This window comes from Podarcis erhardii, assembly GCF_964252035.2.
Source record: "Podarcis erhardii genome assembly, chromosome: 14".
NCBI lineage: Eukaryota > Metazoa > Chordata > Lepidosauria > Squamata > Lacertidae > Podarcis > Podarcis erhardii.
Window position 1 is genome coordinate 11,214,030 of NC_138503.1, and position 16,902 is coordinate 11,230,931.

General features: G+C 41.4%; 1 protein-coding gene across 5 annotated transcripts in view; it reads left to right on the plus strand.

The window, feature by feature from the left end:
• Positions 1-16,902, plus strand: part of MYO5A (myosin VA) — a 117,451-nt gene that overhangs the window by 17,977 nt on the left and 82,572 nt on the right. For all 5 annotated transcript variants that reach the window (XM_081838628.1, XM_081838627.1, XM_081838629.1 and 2 more), the window contains exons 2-4: positions 7,562-7,672; positions 8,479-8,650; positions 16,314-16,458. In XM_081838628.1, the coding sequence (XP_081694754.1) occupies positions 7,562-7,672; positions 8,479-8,650; positions 16,314-16,458 (428 nt within the window). The remainder of the gene's footprint in view (positions 1-7,561; positions 7,673-8,478; positions 8,651-16,313; positions 16,459-16,902) is intronic.

Genomic DNA, 16,902 nt, shown 5'->3' on the forward strand with positions numbered 1-16,902 from the left:
TAGAGCCCCAACTTCCTGCATGTATGAATGTAGCAACCGCCACCAAATCAGGAAGACTTGAGTAAAATGCAGGGAATTCATGTCTTGTGATAATATTCGAGCATGCACTCACCTGTGCTCCGAAATGATGCTGTCAGAGGAAGATTGCACCATATGCTATTTCAGGACTTACAGATTGACTCTAAAATCACCACCCTTAAAGAACGTGTACATATTTGGCCTAGTTTGTGCTCTGTGCTAAACCATAGTTTGTTTAAATGTCTAAACTCAACCCTGCAGACCAATCATTGCTTGTTTTCTGGCAACAAACAATGGTTTGCTGTTGGCTTAAGAATCATCCCTTATTTTAACTATAGTTAGGTGTTAATGTCCAAACTCAACAGCTATGCTTAACCATGGTTTCTTTGACTACTCCGCCTCAGACTCTTGCCAAGCTACAAAAGCATGAGGCAAAATACCTGGAAAACAGACAGAGTCCTTTGATGGAGGAAGACCAGGGTCATCTCATGATGTTTTGCCAACTGAGGCAAAGGACAAGACAGTCCCCTCTTCATTCCTCTTTTTCCCCATAAGATTTTATTAAAGCTTTTTCATAATACAATAAGATTAAAAAACCTAAATAAAAACAAAAGCAGAGAAAGCTCTTAACACTTGTCTCAGAAAGTGGTGGACCTTCCCATCTCTCACCTGGGAGCTTTCCTTTCTTTTCCCAGTCTCTCACCCTGGGAGGTCACCTCAGCATCCATCCATCCATCTTCCATCCATTGCCTCCATGTGTGTGTGATCCTTGGACCCAATATACAGAAGCCTACTATATTGGCAGCTGAATCTTACTTCAGTGCTGCTGATGGGATAGTATCGGGGGGGTGTGTGTGTGTGTGAGAGAGAGAGAGAGAGAGAGCGCGCGCGCGCGCTGTTACTGCTACACTCCAGCACCTGCCACCGGAGGCAATTGCTCACTCTACTACCTAATAGTAGGTCCAACCCTGATGAAGACATTGGAGAAATGGCATCTTTTTAGATTCTATGCATTGAGAACAATAATCCATTCTGCCGTTACTTTCTTGGTAAAAAGATTAGTGTATAATCTGGCACTGGCACTTCATTTGTGTGTGTGTGTGTCTATGGTAGTATAGATCTTTGTTTTGTATCTGAGGTTCAGTTCTTTCTGAAGAATAGATTTGCCTGTGTTATTTGGATATCTATACTGTTATGTGGGCTGCTGTCTTAATTTCATATGCTCAAATATTCCTACATCACTGAAAGAAACTGAATAAGCATTATTGAGGAGTCTATTCTTCAGTTACTTCTTGCTTAAGTTTAAAATGACAGAATGCTACTGTGAAAGGTACTTGTATAATTCCTGTGCATATTGATTAGCTTAGACGTTTCCAGGGCATTGTTTCCTAGGTGTACATTTTTTTGTTTTCCTTTTGCTGGTTTTCAGAACTTTTTAAAAAATTGAAACTTGGTATCAAGCATTCACAATAACAAGAGGAATGAACTTATTAACAAATTAACAGTAGTTTCTATATCTGTACATCCAATTTAAATAAAATACCCAACAAATAGAAAATAAAGAAATACACATCCTAGGTGTTTGTTTTGAGAATTCCTGATGAAAAGCCAGCTTATTTCTAGTCATCATTGATGTTGTCAAGAGGTGAATGCCTCCAGTACATCTTGTGATGTGAATGTTTTGGTAGTTAATATGGTCTGATGATTTGTTCATGTGATCTCAGATGGTATCATAAAGTACAAGAGGAATCTTGCCCTAGTTCATGGTGTCTGCTCTTTCTGTGAGATAGAATTCCATCTAAGCCTCATTCTGCCTCTCCACTATTTTTTTTATATTATATTGTGTGCAAAAGAAAGAGTTGGGAAAATGTACCTGTTAATTGTTCTGCATAAATCTTGTCAAGTGTGTCTATGAGTGTTGCAAGGAGAAGCAGCAGAATTATTATAAAATTATTATTATTATTATTATTATTATTATTAGCCACTTCAAGTCAGTGACTTAAACAAACACTAAATAAGCACAAACATACAAAAGGCCATAGATAATTAGAAGTCAAAGGCATGGTGAAAAATGAATGTTTTTGTCTGGTGCCTAGAGATAGGTAATGATGGTGTCAGACAAACCTCCCTGGGAGAACATTCTACAAGCAAGGCGCCACCACTGAAAATGCCTGTTCTTGTGTTGCCAACCTCTGGACCTCTTGTTGAGTGGGCACATGAAGAAGGGCCTCAAATGATGATTGCAGGGTACAGGTTGGTTCATATAGGGGAGTCCTTGAGGTGTTGCAATAATATAATGGATGCTATTTAGCAGTATCCTGGAAAAAAACAATTCATTTGTGTTTAATTTGTGGAAAACGTTCCGACTTTGGGATTTCTATGCAAAGATATCTCACGCCTGCCCAATATTCAGCCACTGAAACAGTCTCAAGTGAATCCTTGTGCTGACACTGTGTGTTATTTATCCTTTGCTAAAAAGAACCCCAACAATCCATCACCCTCGATCTGAGACCAGTGTATTATATTCATGGATGCTAGGGTTGGGGTTTTTTTTGGTAGCAGCTGCTGCTTTCTTCTCTATTCTAGACCAGCTTTAAGCCGTGCAGAACATCTGTGCTACTATCCAGCTGCCATAAAATGTTTCCAAGAGTTCTCTCTTAGGTCTGGCTTTCAATAGCACATACCCTGATGTGGAACTGCTAGGACAGTGTCACAAATCTGTAGCAGGGCATTACTATCCTGCTAAGCTTATATAATAAATACTACAGATTGCATGTTTGATATGAGTTGGTGTTCTGATGCTTTAGAATAGAGCTGGCTGTAATTCAGAATAAATGAGAGCAAAATAATGTACAGCTTGGCCACCGCATGCAGCTTTATTATTAAAACAATTCTCTTTTATGCTTTCTTAAACAAGGATTGAAGTGTTATCTGTACTGTTGGTAAAACTACAGATGATCAAGCATGCATGTTTAAAACTACCATTTTCTGGTTGTGGTAGCAGGATCTTAATATCCTTTTAACTATCTCACGTGGAAGGCTCAGCTGGCTCTGGCAGTCTGGTTTCTATGGTGATCTGCAATCTGGTTTCCCCTTCTCTCTGTCGTTGCAGGAGATAGTGTTTTGGTTTCCCAAGCAGAGGTTCGAAAGGTGCTCCTTATGATATTCTGGCATGGCCTTATATATGAATGAGAAATGATAACCAGCACCTGCTTTTTATTTTTAAAAAGCATTCATACCCTGCCCTTCAGCCGAAAGGCTCTCAAAACAGCTTACAAAAATCAGTACAAAGACGGTCTGTGACCTCAGGCTTACATTCTTAAAAATATATGACACATAAGGAAAAAGGATTGGGAAAGAAAGTTCTTAAAGTTACAGTCTAAATGAACAGCCCCTTGCTGATATCACTGGTCTGAAAATATCAGACTGGGCAGCTTACAGTACATATAAAAACACATTAAAAACTTCCTGATACAGGGCTGCCGTCAGATGTCTTCTAAAAGTTGTGCAGTTCTTTATCTGCTTGACATCTGAGAGAGTATTAAACAAGCATTTCTGTGGGGTGTGTACTGCAGAGGTGTCCTTTCCCCAGTGTCCCCAGGGCCGGCCCATCCATGAAACAGCTGAGTCAGCCACCTCAGACGGCAGGATCCACTGGGTCAGTAGTTTCCAATGTTGATCCACTAATCAGAATGCCAAAGCAGCAAAAATGTGTGCTCAGCTTCAAGCAGCTTCCACAGGAAAGGCACCAATATTAGTTTCTTCTGCACAGAAATGTGGAACTTGCGGCTCTCCATATATAGTTCAACCAAACCTCCCACCATCACTGACTATTGGCTATACTAGCTGTGGGGCTAATTGGAGTTGGAATCTAACATCTGGAGGGTCACAAATTCCCGGTCTCTGGATTAGCAGGTGCTGGTAGGCATGGTGACCTAAGTCTATATTTGGGTTTAAGGTTGGGATGGGGGAGCTGTGGTTTGAGAATAAACTTCACAACTATTGGTGCTTCTGAGGCACATTTTTCTTCTTCCACTTCATTTTTCTTCTTGTCTCCAGCTGTCTCCATTGTGGAGGGCAGCTACAGAGACTTGTGCTTGGCAGGCTTGGAAGGCTGTGAAACAATGAATCTGGAGTTCACTGAAGCTCCCTATTGTACTTGAATGAGAATACAGTAGACCCTCAACTTATGTACGTTTAACTTGTGCACATTCAGTTTCATCTGAAGATCACAGGATGGTTCGTCACAAAGAATACAAAATGAGAACACAGAATGCATACAAAACAAACCATTAACCCCCCTCCCACAAACACATTTAAAGGCCCATATTCTATTGTATTGTTTTGGTGTCGTGCATGGCTTTAAGTTAGATGCTCAAAGTTCTGCTATGGAACACAATGGGTTTTTTATGAATACAGAAAAAGAAAACAAATGCTTGCTCTGTATTCGATGACAAGTAGTTTTTGGTTTTGTCTGCCATAAGCTTGTCCATTAAATCACGTGCACCCACTTTAGAAGTGGTTTCAAGAGTCATAAAGCTTCATAATTGTGGAGGAACTGTCTCTAGGTTATAGGTCCAGTTGTTCTTTTTTCTCTTTAGTGTGGTTAGCATTATTTGACCCCCTTCCAGGATTACCCAGTGCATCTACAGGCATTTCATAAGACTTCAACATCTGCTGTGCTATGTTTGAAGAACAGAAACTTTCACTCCCAGTGCTTCATAGATATAACAGAACCCTTTTGCAATACTCATATTCACACCAACGATCACTTATCCTCTTCTGTTGGGGAACTGAAACCACCCTTTCGCCAATGATTTTCGACAACTCTGGTTTCAGCCAAAAAAGGCTCCCACGGTGGCTTTCAAAGATCAGTGCTGAAAGGAAAGACACAGTAAAAAAAGGAAAAGGGATTGGGAAGGAGGAGGAGGAAGGAAAACTCGGACACTTGTTCTTAGTTGCAGAGTTCTTATAACAACCAGCTGGGATGGAAAAAGTTAAAGATAAGGGGAAGCCCAAAGTTGCTTGTTTCTTGGTAGAGCCAATGGAGTGCTGCAGCCTGATGGAATGGCTGCTTCCAGATGGCTTCTGAGATTCATAAAGTGTTGACTGCATATTTTTAGGCATAGCTGCCTGCATAAAGGCCCAGAATGCCACTTCCTTTTTAGTGTAGTTTTGCAAGAGCTCTTCCAACCGAATTGCCTTTTTAGTGTAGTTTTGCAAGAGCTCTTCCAACTGAATTGCCTGCTGCATTTCTGTATTGTCTAATCACGTTTCGTAAACTGAGGGGTGCTTCCTCCCTCACACCCAGGTATGTGCCAGCCTCTCCTCTACTTCCAGACTCAAGTGCAAAGGCACACAGTGGTTGCTCAGTGCAGATCCATTCATGGGCAAGACTAGCCTGCTTGGCAGAGCACCCTAGGGGTGTAGCAGGAGCTGCCACGTTACTTCAGGAAACTGGCCACTGCACAACCAAGTATGCTTTGTCAGGAGTGCAGGGCTGGCTCAAGTCATTTTGGTACCTGGGGTTGCCCCCGTCCCCGCCAGGGAAGAAGGGGTGAGGGAAGATCTCATCAGGAACAAGGGAAAGGGGAAGAAAGATCAACATTGAGATCTGCTGCCCTGGTGGATCCTGCTGCCTGAGGTGGTCACCTCATCTTGCCTCATGGATGGGCTGGCCCTACAGGAGTGTGTTTATATCCTATTGCTTTTGCTGCTTTTTTACTAGTTGAATTTATAAAAAAAGTGACTGGAGATCCCAGAAAGTAGAATACGTTAGAAAGGGGGAGCCTCCAATATTTCACAGAAGAAAACCAGAGCTATACGTGTGAAAGGTACACTCCTGAACCCATGTCAACTCCTATACAGCATTGCATTTAGTCCTCAATAGCCTGTCATCCACTGATTTTAAAGCCAATATGGCATTTGTTTCTTTTAGTTAAAGATATATTGGTAAATCATAATTGTCTGATAGTATGCTAGTAAGTGAAATGAAAAACTGTTCTGCATACTGCACTGATGTCACAGCGCATGGCTTTAAATGTGTGTGTTAACTACAAACAGTATGCTCTATCCCCACTCAGTAATGTAAGCTCTAGATTCCCTCCTGGTGATAGAGTGAGCTGATTCCTAAAGAATGGCAATTCTAGCAATTCACATTAAAATGATTTTAGCAAGGCAAAAATAGGGGCCATTTTTTCTCAGAGACAGGTAACAAAAAATTGGTACTGTCCCTGGTAGACGGGGACAGATGGAGTATATGGAAAGGCAGCCTTGCCACTTGAGAGTTTGTGAAATACGAGTGTTATCAAAATATCTGAATAGTCAAATTAGTCCTCTAGTCTGCCATCTATATTTTCCACAATTTTTTAAAGAAATGTTGGACTCATTCTGATGCAGTGGCAAGCTATGGCTCCATGACTGAGCCTTGTACTCGTATGCTTAGTCCTCCCCTCCTGCTTCACATGCTCGTATCCCCTCCTGATTTAGTGGCACAGCTGGTTGTTACAGTCAAATCATTTAGTGCAAAGCAGAGTTTGTCTGTAACCAGGACCTCAGAGCACAGTTTGCAATGGTTTTTGGTGACGTTTGAGGTTAGGAAGAGAGGGTGCAACTTTTAAATGAATGACTTTAGTGCATTTTGCATCAGTAATGGCAACGTGTGAATTTATAACTGTTGTTTGTGTGGATGCATATGACAACAGTGGTGCATTTTGTGGAGGGATGGGCACAGTTTGGATTCTGATTTCAGGACCAGAATGTCTTGGACTGAATGTGTTGTGTGAGAAAACTTACGGTATATATGTGGGCGGGGAAAATAAATCTTTAGTATGTCTGCTCTTTCCACGAGGAGTTTCCAGTTAGACCACTATATCATCTTTCTTCAAAAGAAAGTGGCTATTGCACTTCTAGATTAGAATCTTCAAATAAAAAACATGATGGAAGATCTACAGTCCTTGCCTTGAAGTCCTTTTGGTGGAGTACATAGCGTCAGTACTTGGAGGTATATTCCACTGCAGTAAAACCTAGGAGTCATTGGAGTGAAATTATAACAAAAATTCCCAAGCACTTGGTAATTTCCTAACAATCTGTATAGACTACATCTGTTAATAAAGTTAAGTCAGTGCACAGAAGTAGTAGTTATTAAGTTAGCATTGATAAATAATTTCATAAATTTTTCTCAAGTGGTGATGGTAATAATTCCTGTCTGTCTTTGCCTTGAAGCGTTCAATACATACCTGTAGGCATTGTATAATTTCCCTTGAGTTTGATGAGACACTTCCTAGATCCCATGTTTAGGATTGCATCCCTGATTTCAAATAAGTCCATAGGATTAACTGGGGATAAAAAATCAATTCATTGGATTATTACAATACAGTTTTCTCATTAAATTCAGCTGAAGACAATCATGTTTGCTGTAAATATTTCCCCCCATAACATGGCTGATACTTTTTAAAAGGTAATGTGTGTGTGATTATTGTTATAATTTCAATACAAATTGCTGAGAAAATACAGCCGATCCTTTCTTAATTTTGTTTTGCAGTATGCAAGGATTTGGATACCTGATCCAGAAGTAGTCTGGAAATCAGCAGAACTTGTAAAAGATTATAAATCAGGAGACAAAGTCCTTCATCTTCGTGTTGAGGATGGCAAGGTAATGTTAACTCTTCTTTTTTTAAAAAAAAATTTGCTATCATTTCCTGCAAAAGTTACATGTTCATAGTCTTGTTTATTTGTAATACAGGTGGCAAACATTTTGCGCGGGGGTTCCATTCCCAGCCCCCGTGTACGTCGGCAGAGTGCGCTGCCCCGTAAGCTCTGCCCCACCCCCATTCTGCCTCTGCTCTGCCCTCTTCTGGATTCAAAAGGACCTGCATGGCGGTGATCGCACATCAGTTAGACATTTGCTGCCTGTATTTATAGTTTGCCTATTAACCCAAGTGCTCAAGGTGGCTTACAGTGTATCGTAAATAAAATTGGCAGTTATGTATGTGTACTCAACTATATCCATATATGTTTCTTCTAAAAAATGTATAGTGATGTGTTTGATTATTTTGGATGCATGTAATGTATGCTCTTAAGGGACGCGGGTGGCGCTGTGGGTTAAACCACAGAGCCTAGGACTTGCCGATCAGAAAGTTGGCGGTTTGAATCCCCACAACGGGGTGAGCTCCCGTTGCTCGGTCCCTGCTCCTGCCAACTTAGCAGTTCGAAAGCACGTCAAAGTACAAGTAGATAAATAGGTACTGCTTCGGCGGGAAGGTTAATGCGTTTCCGTGCGCTGCTCTGGTTCGCCAGAAGCGGCTTAGTCATGCTGGCCACATGACCCGGAAGCTGTACGCTGGCTCCCTCGGCCAGTAAAGAAAGATGAGCGCCGCAACTCCAGAGTCGGCCACGACTGGACCTAATGGTCAGGGGTCCCTATACCTTTACTAATATATGCTCTTATTTAATTTCCAGGAACTTCAATATAGCCTTGATGCTAAGTCCAAGGAGCTACCACCCCTGCGAAACCCTGACATACTTGTGGGTGAAAATGATCTGACAGCCCTCAGCTATCTCCATGAACCTGCTGTTCTTCATAACCTGAAAGTTCGATTTATAGATTCCAAGCTCATATATACATATTGTGGTAAGCACAACACCAGACTTTCTTATGTGGCTGGGCATGTCAGATAGCTGTGGATATATTAAGTTATATGTTGCATTTAGGGCCTGTTGGTTTGTTTTTGATTTCTTTTTCAGAAATGTGTATAAATCTTTTCTATTTATAAATAAAATCCTATGTAATAAAATTAAACCATAACATCCTGAAACTCATAAAATAGTAGAATACTATAACAGTACAAGACTAAAACAGCAGCACAAAGTAAAAACAAGCAGAACAGTTTAAAAACAGATATAGAATAAATAATAAGTCAAACTTCAGAAATTATTACCGATTTGTCACTGAAAATGTTAATCATATATGCAGTAATCCTTGTATGGGTTCCTTAACTGGAAACTGCCTTTCTGAAATATAGGCTAAAAAACCTTAACAAATGTTTGTTTCCATTGTTTATAGGTAACAATTCTTTTTTTGCGGAAGAAACACTGCTATTTAAATGTTAACATGTAAAATCAGATTATATGTCAACTACAAAACGACAAAAATAAGGTGTTTGGGAATCCCATAGAAGAGTCTGTTTTTAAAAAGTAATGTATTTAATTTTGAAAACCACTGTGGTATGTAAGCTTAGGTATGTAAGCTGATTCCAATGTTGGCAGAACATGGTAATGGGAAAACATCATCTCTGCATGCTCAGGATTTAATGTGGCTGTGCAAATGTTTGGCTGCACAGCAGCTTACAGAGCTGTGACACTGATGCAGATTCTTAGTACAGTCTAGCCAATTTACATGGGAAACAAATTTCACCACAACCATGTGGATTTTGAGCAGCAGTCAAGCTGTGTAAATAATGTTTGAAGTGGCCATACTTGGAACTAAATTCTCTTGAAATCTATTTTATTTGCATTCGATAAGTGTAGGATGCAATTCTTCCTTGGTAATGATTGGCACATAGTTGTGTTGGTTTTGCTCCATATAGCTTGACTTTCCTGTGTTCTGCCTTTGACTGTAGTAGCACCTGTAAATCAATATAGCAAATGATATATCTTGGCTAGAAGCCCCTCCATAAAGCCAAATGTAGCAGGGGCTGTTGCATTCAAATACTTAATTTAAACAAGTATTATGCTATCACACTTTGGCATCTACTTTTATAATACAAAGGTATTTTTGTTTTGATTTTGTTTGAAATCTCTTTCATGTTGTTCTGTAAAAACTGTCACAAGTGACACACTCCGAATTACAAAAATATATTTTTGGCATCAGTTTTTTAAATTCTTGGAGTATTTCTTTTGCAATAACTAGAATTAGAATGTTTTTAAACCACTGAAAGCTCTCATTTTTGGAATTCAGGTGCATATCCTAGTTGGTCATATAAAACTGCAGTGACCAGTTGGTTTTTAATACTGGTAGAGAAGACATGATCTTATCTATGTTGACATCACTGAGCATATCTTGAAAAGCAGGCAAAATATTAAACTCCTGATCTGCCATAGTAGAACAAAATAAACATAGACTTTTATGTGTTCTTAGGGATTTTATTCCAGAGATATTTCATTAGGCAAAAATATTAAAGTTACATGTGTGCATACTTGGAAGTTAGTCCCATTGAGTTGAATGTGGCTTACTACCAAGTAATAGAGCAATCCGGAGTATCAGCATGTCACACTCTGAAGGGGTAATCCAAAAGAATGGGAACCTTTGGTTCCTCATATGTTGTTGGACTATAGCTCTACTCAACCTTGATGGGATTGCGCATGCTGGTTGGGGCTGATGCGGATTGGAGTACAACATCTGTGGGCCACAGACTCCCCATCCCTGGGGATTATTGGAAAAATAAGAGTTTATTAAAACAGTTCATTTTTCTTCAAGGCCTGAAATACATTTACGCTTCTATTCTTTAAGCTATCCTTTGCAGGGAGAATGTTTTAGCTCTCTATCTTCTGAAATTAAAAAGAGAAAGTTTTTTAAATGGGCTTTCAGTTTTAAGTGAATCTAGCCCATTATATTTATAATTAGTTAGCAAGAACATTCTAACAACTGATAGAATTGAAAATGTTTATTGAGTTGTACATAAAGCTACTTCGGTATATGTGTTCATTTTCACTAGAGCATTTCTAGAGGCCCTGGAGATACTTATTCCCCCTAACCTTTTGCATCTCTGCCTCAGAGGTGCAATCGTAATGATGTTGTTTTTTGAGAAAGGTGGAAGGCACCTGTTCACTGGGGATGCTTCACATGGAGCGGAAAAACAAACACTATTTTCTTCCAAGTGAACTGTGCCACTGCTTGCATGTTAGCACACCTGAATTGGCTCCTGGCATTCTCCTTTCAAACCAAACATTTATTTATAGATGATTGCATACCCTCCAACATTCCTGAGGGGGGGGGGAATCAAGATGGTACTGTGTTGCTACGTGAGTCAGGTGGCTTGAGTGGGAGCCACTGCCTACCAAGGCTGGAGAAAGACGTGGAAAGAGGGAGCACAATAAACATATTTTGGGGCACAGAGATGTGTCCACTCCTTCCTCTCCAGTTCTTCAATTTACCCCAGTTTTGCAAGTGGTAAAGGGACCCCTGACCATTAGGTCCAATAATGACCGACTGGGGTTGCAGCGCTCATCTCGCTTTATTGGCCAAGGGAGCCGGTGTACAGCTTCTGGGTCATGTGGCCAGCATGACTAACCCGCTTCTGGCGAACCAGAGCAGCGCACCGAAACGCCGTTTACCTTCCTGCTGGAGCTGTACCTATTTATCTACTTTCATTTTGATGTGCTTTCAAACTGCTAGGTTGGCAGGAGCTGGGACCGAGCAACGGGAGCTCACCCTGTCACGGGGATTTGAACCGCCGATCTTCTGATCGGCATGTACTAGGCTCTGTGGTTTAACCCACAGCGCCAACCGCATCCCTATTGCAAGGGGAGCCTATCTCAAATCCCTTCCCAGCACCTGGATGAGTCAGAGTTCTAAGTCCCTCTTACAATGCCTGGGCTGTTCATTCCAAGTGTGGATTCCTCATGAAACTGTTCCCCCCACCATAACCCCCTGTATTGGGAATTCCTTCAGAAGCACCTTTTGTTGTTTAGTCGTGTCCGACTCTTCGTGACCCCATAGACCAGAGCATGCCAGGCACTTCTGTCCAACCATCTCGTCCTCTGTCGTCCCCTTCTCCTTGTGCTCTCAATCTTTCCCAACATCAGGGTCTTTTCCAGGGAGTCTTCTCTTCTCATGAGGTGGCCAAAGTATTGGAGCCTCAGCTTCAGGATCTGTCCTTCCAGTGAGCACTCAGGGCTGATTTCCTTCAGAATGTATAGGTTTGATCTGCTTGCAGTCCATGGGACTCTCAAGAGTCTCCTCCAGTGCCATAATTCAAAAGCATCAATTCTTGTGCGATCAGCCTTCTTTATGGTCCAGCTCTCACTTCCATACATCACTACTGGGAAAACCATAGCTTTAACTATACATACCTTTGTCGGCAAGGTGATGTCTCTGCTTTTTAAGATGCTGTCTAGGTTTGTCATTGCTTTTCTCCGAAGAAGCAGGCGTCTTTTAATTTCATGACTACTGTCACCATCTGCAGTGATCATGGAGCCCAAGAAAGTAAAATTTCTCACTCCATTTCTTCCCCTTCTATTTGCCAGGAGGCAATGGGACCAGTGGCCATGATCTTAGTTTTTTTGAAGTTGAGCTTCAGACCATATTTTGCACTCTCCTCTTTCACCCTCATTAAAAGGTTCTTTAATTCCTCCTCACTTTCTGCCATCAAGGTTGTGTCATCTGCATATCTGAGGTTGTTGATATTTCTTCCGGCAATCTTAATTCCGGCTTGGGATTCATCCAGCCCAGCCTTTTGCATGATGAATTCTGCATATAAGTTAAATAAACAGGGAGACAATATACAGCCTTGTCGTGCACCTTTCCCAATTTTGAACCAATCAGTTGTTCCATATCCAGTTCTAACTATATCTTCTTGTCCCACATAGAGATTTCTCAGGAGACAGATGAGGTGATCAGGCACTCCCGTTTCTTTAAGAACTTGCCATAGTTTGCTGTGGTTGACACAGTCAAAGGCTTTTGCATAGTCAATGAAGCAGAAGTAGATGTCTTTCTGGAACTCTCTAGCTTTCTCCATAATCTAGCGCATGTTTGCAATTTGGTCTCTGGTTCCTGTACCCCTTCAAAATCCAGCTTGCACTTCTGGGAGTTCTCGGTCCACATACTGCTTAAGCCTGCCTTGTAGAATTTTAAGCATAACCTTGCTAGTCTGTGAAATGAGTGCAATTGTGTGGTAGTTGGAGCATTCTTTGGCACTGCCCTTCTTTGGGATTGGGATGTAGACTGATCTTCTCCAATCCTCTGGCCACTGCTGAGTTTTCCAAACTTGCTGGCATATTGAGTGTAGCACCTTAACAGCATCATCTTTTAAAATTTTAAATAGTTCAGCTGGAATATCATCACTTCCACTGGCCTTGTTATTAGCAGTGATTTCTAAGGCCCATTTGACTTCACTCTCAAGGATGTCTGGCTCAAGGTCAGCAACGGCACTACCTGGGGTGTACGAGACATCCATATCTTTCTGGTATAATTCCTCTGTATATTCTTGCCACCTCTTCTTGATGTCTTCTGCTTCTGTTAGGTCCTTACCACTTTTGTCCTTTATTACAGTAATCTTTGTACGAAATGTTCCTTTCATATCTCCAGTTTTCTTTAACAGATTTCTGGTTTTTCCCATTCTATTGTTTTCCTCTATTTCTTTGCATTGCTCGTTTAAGAAGGCCCTCTTGTCTCTCCTTGCTATTTTTCGGAAATCTGCATTCAGTTTCCTGTATCTTTCACTATCTCCCTCACATTTTGCTTGCCTTCTCTCCCCCACTATTTGTAAGGCCTCGTTGGACAGCCACTTTGCTTTCTTGCGTTTCCTTTTCATTGGGATGGTTTTCGTTGCTGCCTCCTGTATAATGTTACGAGGCTCCATCCATAGTTCTTCAGGCACTCTGTCCACCAGAAGCACCATTATCCCAGTGCTAACCGTTGTGGCCTAGCCTGCTGGGGCTGGGGTGACTGGGAAACCAGCAGGGCAGAGGCAGTTCCTCATCCCTATCACTGCGGAGTCAGTTCACCCTGCTCACCCTGAACAGATGAAAACAAGCAGCATGCCTCCTTTCCAATGCTGCCGCCACCTCAGGAGCTACTTCTGCACCCCTGTTGGCTGGCAGGGAGAAATTGGGGTACCCCGGGATTAGGTCAGAAACCATGGCAGCTTTACTAATCTGAAGGCAGCCCTGTATCGAAAGGTTTTTAATGCTTGATGTTTTTGTTTTGTGTTTCCCCAGAGTGGCTGGGGAAACCCAGCCAGATGGGCAGGGTATAAATAATAAAATTATTGTGATTGATTATTATTCTGTGGCTGTCCTGGCAGAATCAGGACTGTTGAACGGTATGTAATTGCAGTCTATAACAAGGAGGCGTATCCTGTGAAACTCTGCAAAGCTCCACAAATGCATGGCACAGAGCTTTTGTTACTTTAGAAACTAATATGACTAACTGTCATTAAACACTAAATTTTATTATATATAATTTAGCATTCTATATAATTTAGCATTTAATGGCATATAAGTATATATAAAAATTTGCTTGTACCCACTGCACTGTTTCCCTGCAGATGCAATGATGAACAAATAGCAGGCCTCACAAGCCTGGAAGGACAATACGTTTTGAAATGCTCATCTATTCACTGTGTGAGTGTAATGGCAGAGAACCAATTATCTGTAGGTGGTGTTCATAGTTACACCTGTAGAAAAGAATGCCAAAATAAATGAGTTTCCAACTATAGGTGACTGTAAGTTGCATCTGCAAAGTGGGGTATGGGGCTGGTTATAGGGAAGAGCCTTAGTTGGTCTCTCTACTAACTATCTGCTGTTGGAAAGCTTCTCCCCACACCAAATTTTGGTGGCTGAAAGGGTACAATAGATCCACCTCATTCTCAAGTTGTTCCTTGGTCCACATGAAAGATCAAGGGGAGGCAACTATTTGAGGAAACAATGTAGGAAGAAAGAAAACAGTGGAAAGGTTATAAGGTCAGTTAAGTGAATAAACAGCATTTGAAAAAGGTAGCGGGATCTCTAAAGCAGAGCAGGGGTCAGCAAACCTTTTCAGCAGGGAGCTGGTCCACTGTCCCTAAGACCTTGTGGTGGGCCAGACTATATTTTGAAAAAAATAATGAACGAATTCCTATGCCCCACAAATAACCCAGAGATGCATTTTAAATAAAAGCACACATTCTACTAATGTAAAAGCATGCTGATTCCCGGACCGTTCGTGGGCCAGATTTAGAAGGTAATTGGGCCCCCAGGCCTTAGTTTGTCTACTCGTAGCTTAGAGCCTGTGGTTTGCTACACTCACTACATTTAGTCACATGTAGCCAAACTCTGGCTGGTGAGAGTTTTGAAGGGAGGCAGACAGAGAAAGTTAATGGGGATTGTAAGCCTAGGGGGAAGCAGGCGTCACCCGCCACTTATCTCCCTCTCTGTTTCTGTCTCTGTATCTCTCTGCGTTGCCTTCCAACTCCCAGGGGAAATTAGCTGGTAAGTGGAGAGAAAAACAGCTGCGGAAGCAAGGTGGTCTGCTGCCTTGTGTGCCTGTCTGTAGAAGAGCTCTTAGAATCAGACAGGCAGAGCTTGGCTAAACATGGCTACTTTTAACCTATGAGTGTAGAATGCGCCTAGGGCTCTTGGAAAGGCGGCCTGCATATAGATCTGATAGCCCCTTTGAAGGCTGACAAACAGGGTGGTTATCTAATAATAATCTATCTGAGATAAACACTCTGATGTCCAAAATGTCTTACAGCACCTCTTGCACAGATCGTGGTATCTCTCCGTCATTTGGACTATACAGTGGTACCTCGGGTTACATACTCTTCAGGTTACAGACTCCGCTAACCCAGAAATAGTGCTTCAGGTTAAGAACTTTGCTTCAGGATGAGAACAGAAATCGTACTCCAGCGGCGTGGCAGCAGCAGGAGGCCCCATTAGCTAAAGTGGTGCTTCAGGTTAAGAACAGTTTCAGGTTAAGTACAGACCTCCAGAACGAATTAAGTACTTAACCCGAGGTACCAGTGTAATTACACGAGCCTGTCATACCCTGTGCCATACTGTTGGCCCCTCTAGTCCACTATTGCCTTCTGTAGCGTTTGGCCCCGGCTTGCCAAGGTCTCAGGCAGACGTCTTTCCCAGCCCTGCTGCTTGAGATACTGTTGAACTGGAAATTGGATTCCCTGCATGCTGAGAATCTTCATCTCTCCCACTCTGTGGATAAGTCAAAGATGCTGGAGTAGGCAAGAAACCAAAGGTGGTAATACAGCTCTTTCCCTGCCAATCACTACTTGAAATCTTTTTAAACTGGGCTGTGACATACTGTAAGTCATGAAGACTCAGAAGCCAGGAAAATGCTTTCAGCTAACACTCTGCATAGAAATTAGTCACTCTTTGTATGGTTTTCAGAGTGATAAATGGTCACCTATATACCTCATGACCTCTGTTTTCATGTAACAAATACAAAAGGGGTAGAAACAAGTTTTGGACAATTTCATGCAGAACAAAATTTTCTCTAAAATAGAACCCCCCACTTTCTTTTCTATTTAATATTTGCCAACAACATATCTCATAATTCCCCCCCTAATTTTATTTTGCAGGTATAGTTTTAGTAGCCATAAATCCTTATGAACAACTGCCTATCTATGGCGAAGATATCATCAATGCATACAGTGGCCAGAACATGGGGGATATGGATCCCCACATCTTTGCTGTGGCTGAGGAAGCATATAAACAAATGGCCAGGTTTGTATGAAAGAGGCTTTATTTGTTCCTGTCACAATAGCATAATTTTCTCCATCTGTGATATGTGTTTTTTGTGTGGAAAGGTTCTGAAAGGATTTTCCTTACCTGTATGTTGTAATAAATATCACAGGTTAACTCTGTTAATAATTCCAGTTGAAATGTCTGACAGGTTGCCCAAAATTTGGTTAGATACCTTAATAAATGTATAGCAAATAAAAAACTTTCAAAAATATGCAGTAGTTGAACAGTGTACAGAGAATTAACAGAGAGAAACTCATTTACTCTTGAAGCACTAGAACTTTGGATCATTCAATGTTATTGATGGGCTTGGGACTAACAAAAGCAATTGCTGCTTCACATAATGTATATTTAAATTTTAGGTAGATCACCAGGGTCATAACAAAAATGTAGGGCTGACTAGATATTAGCCATGGGAGTTGTGTA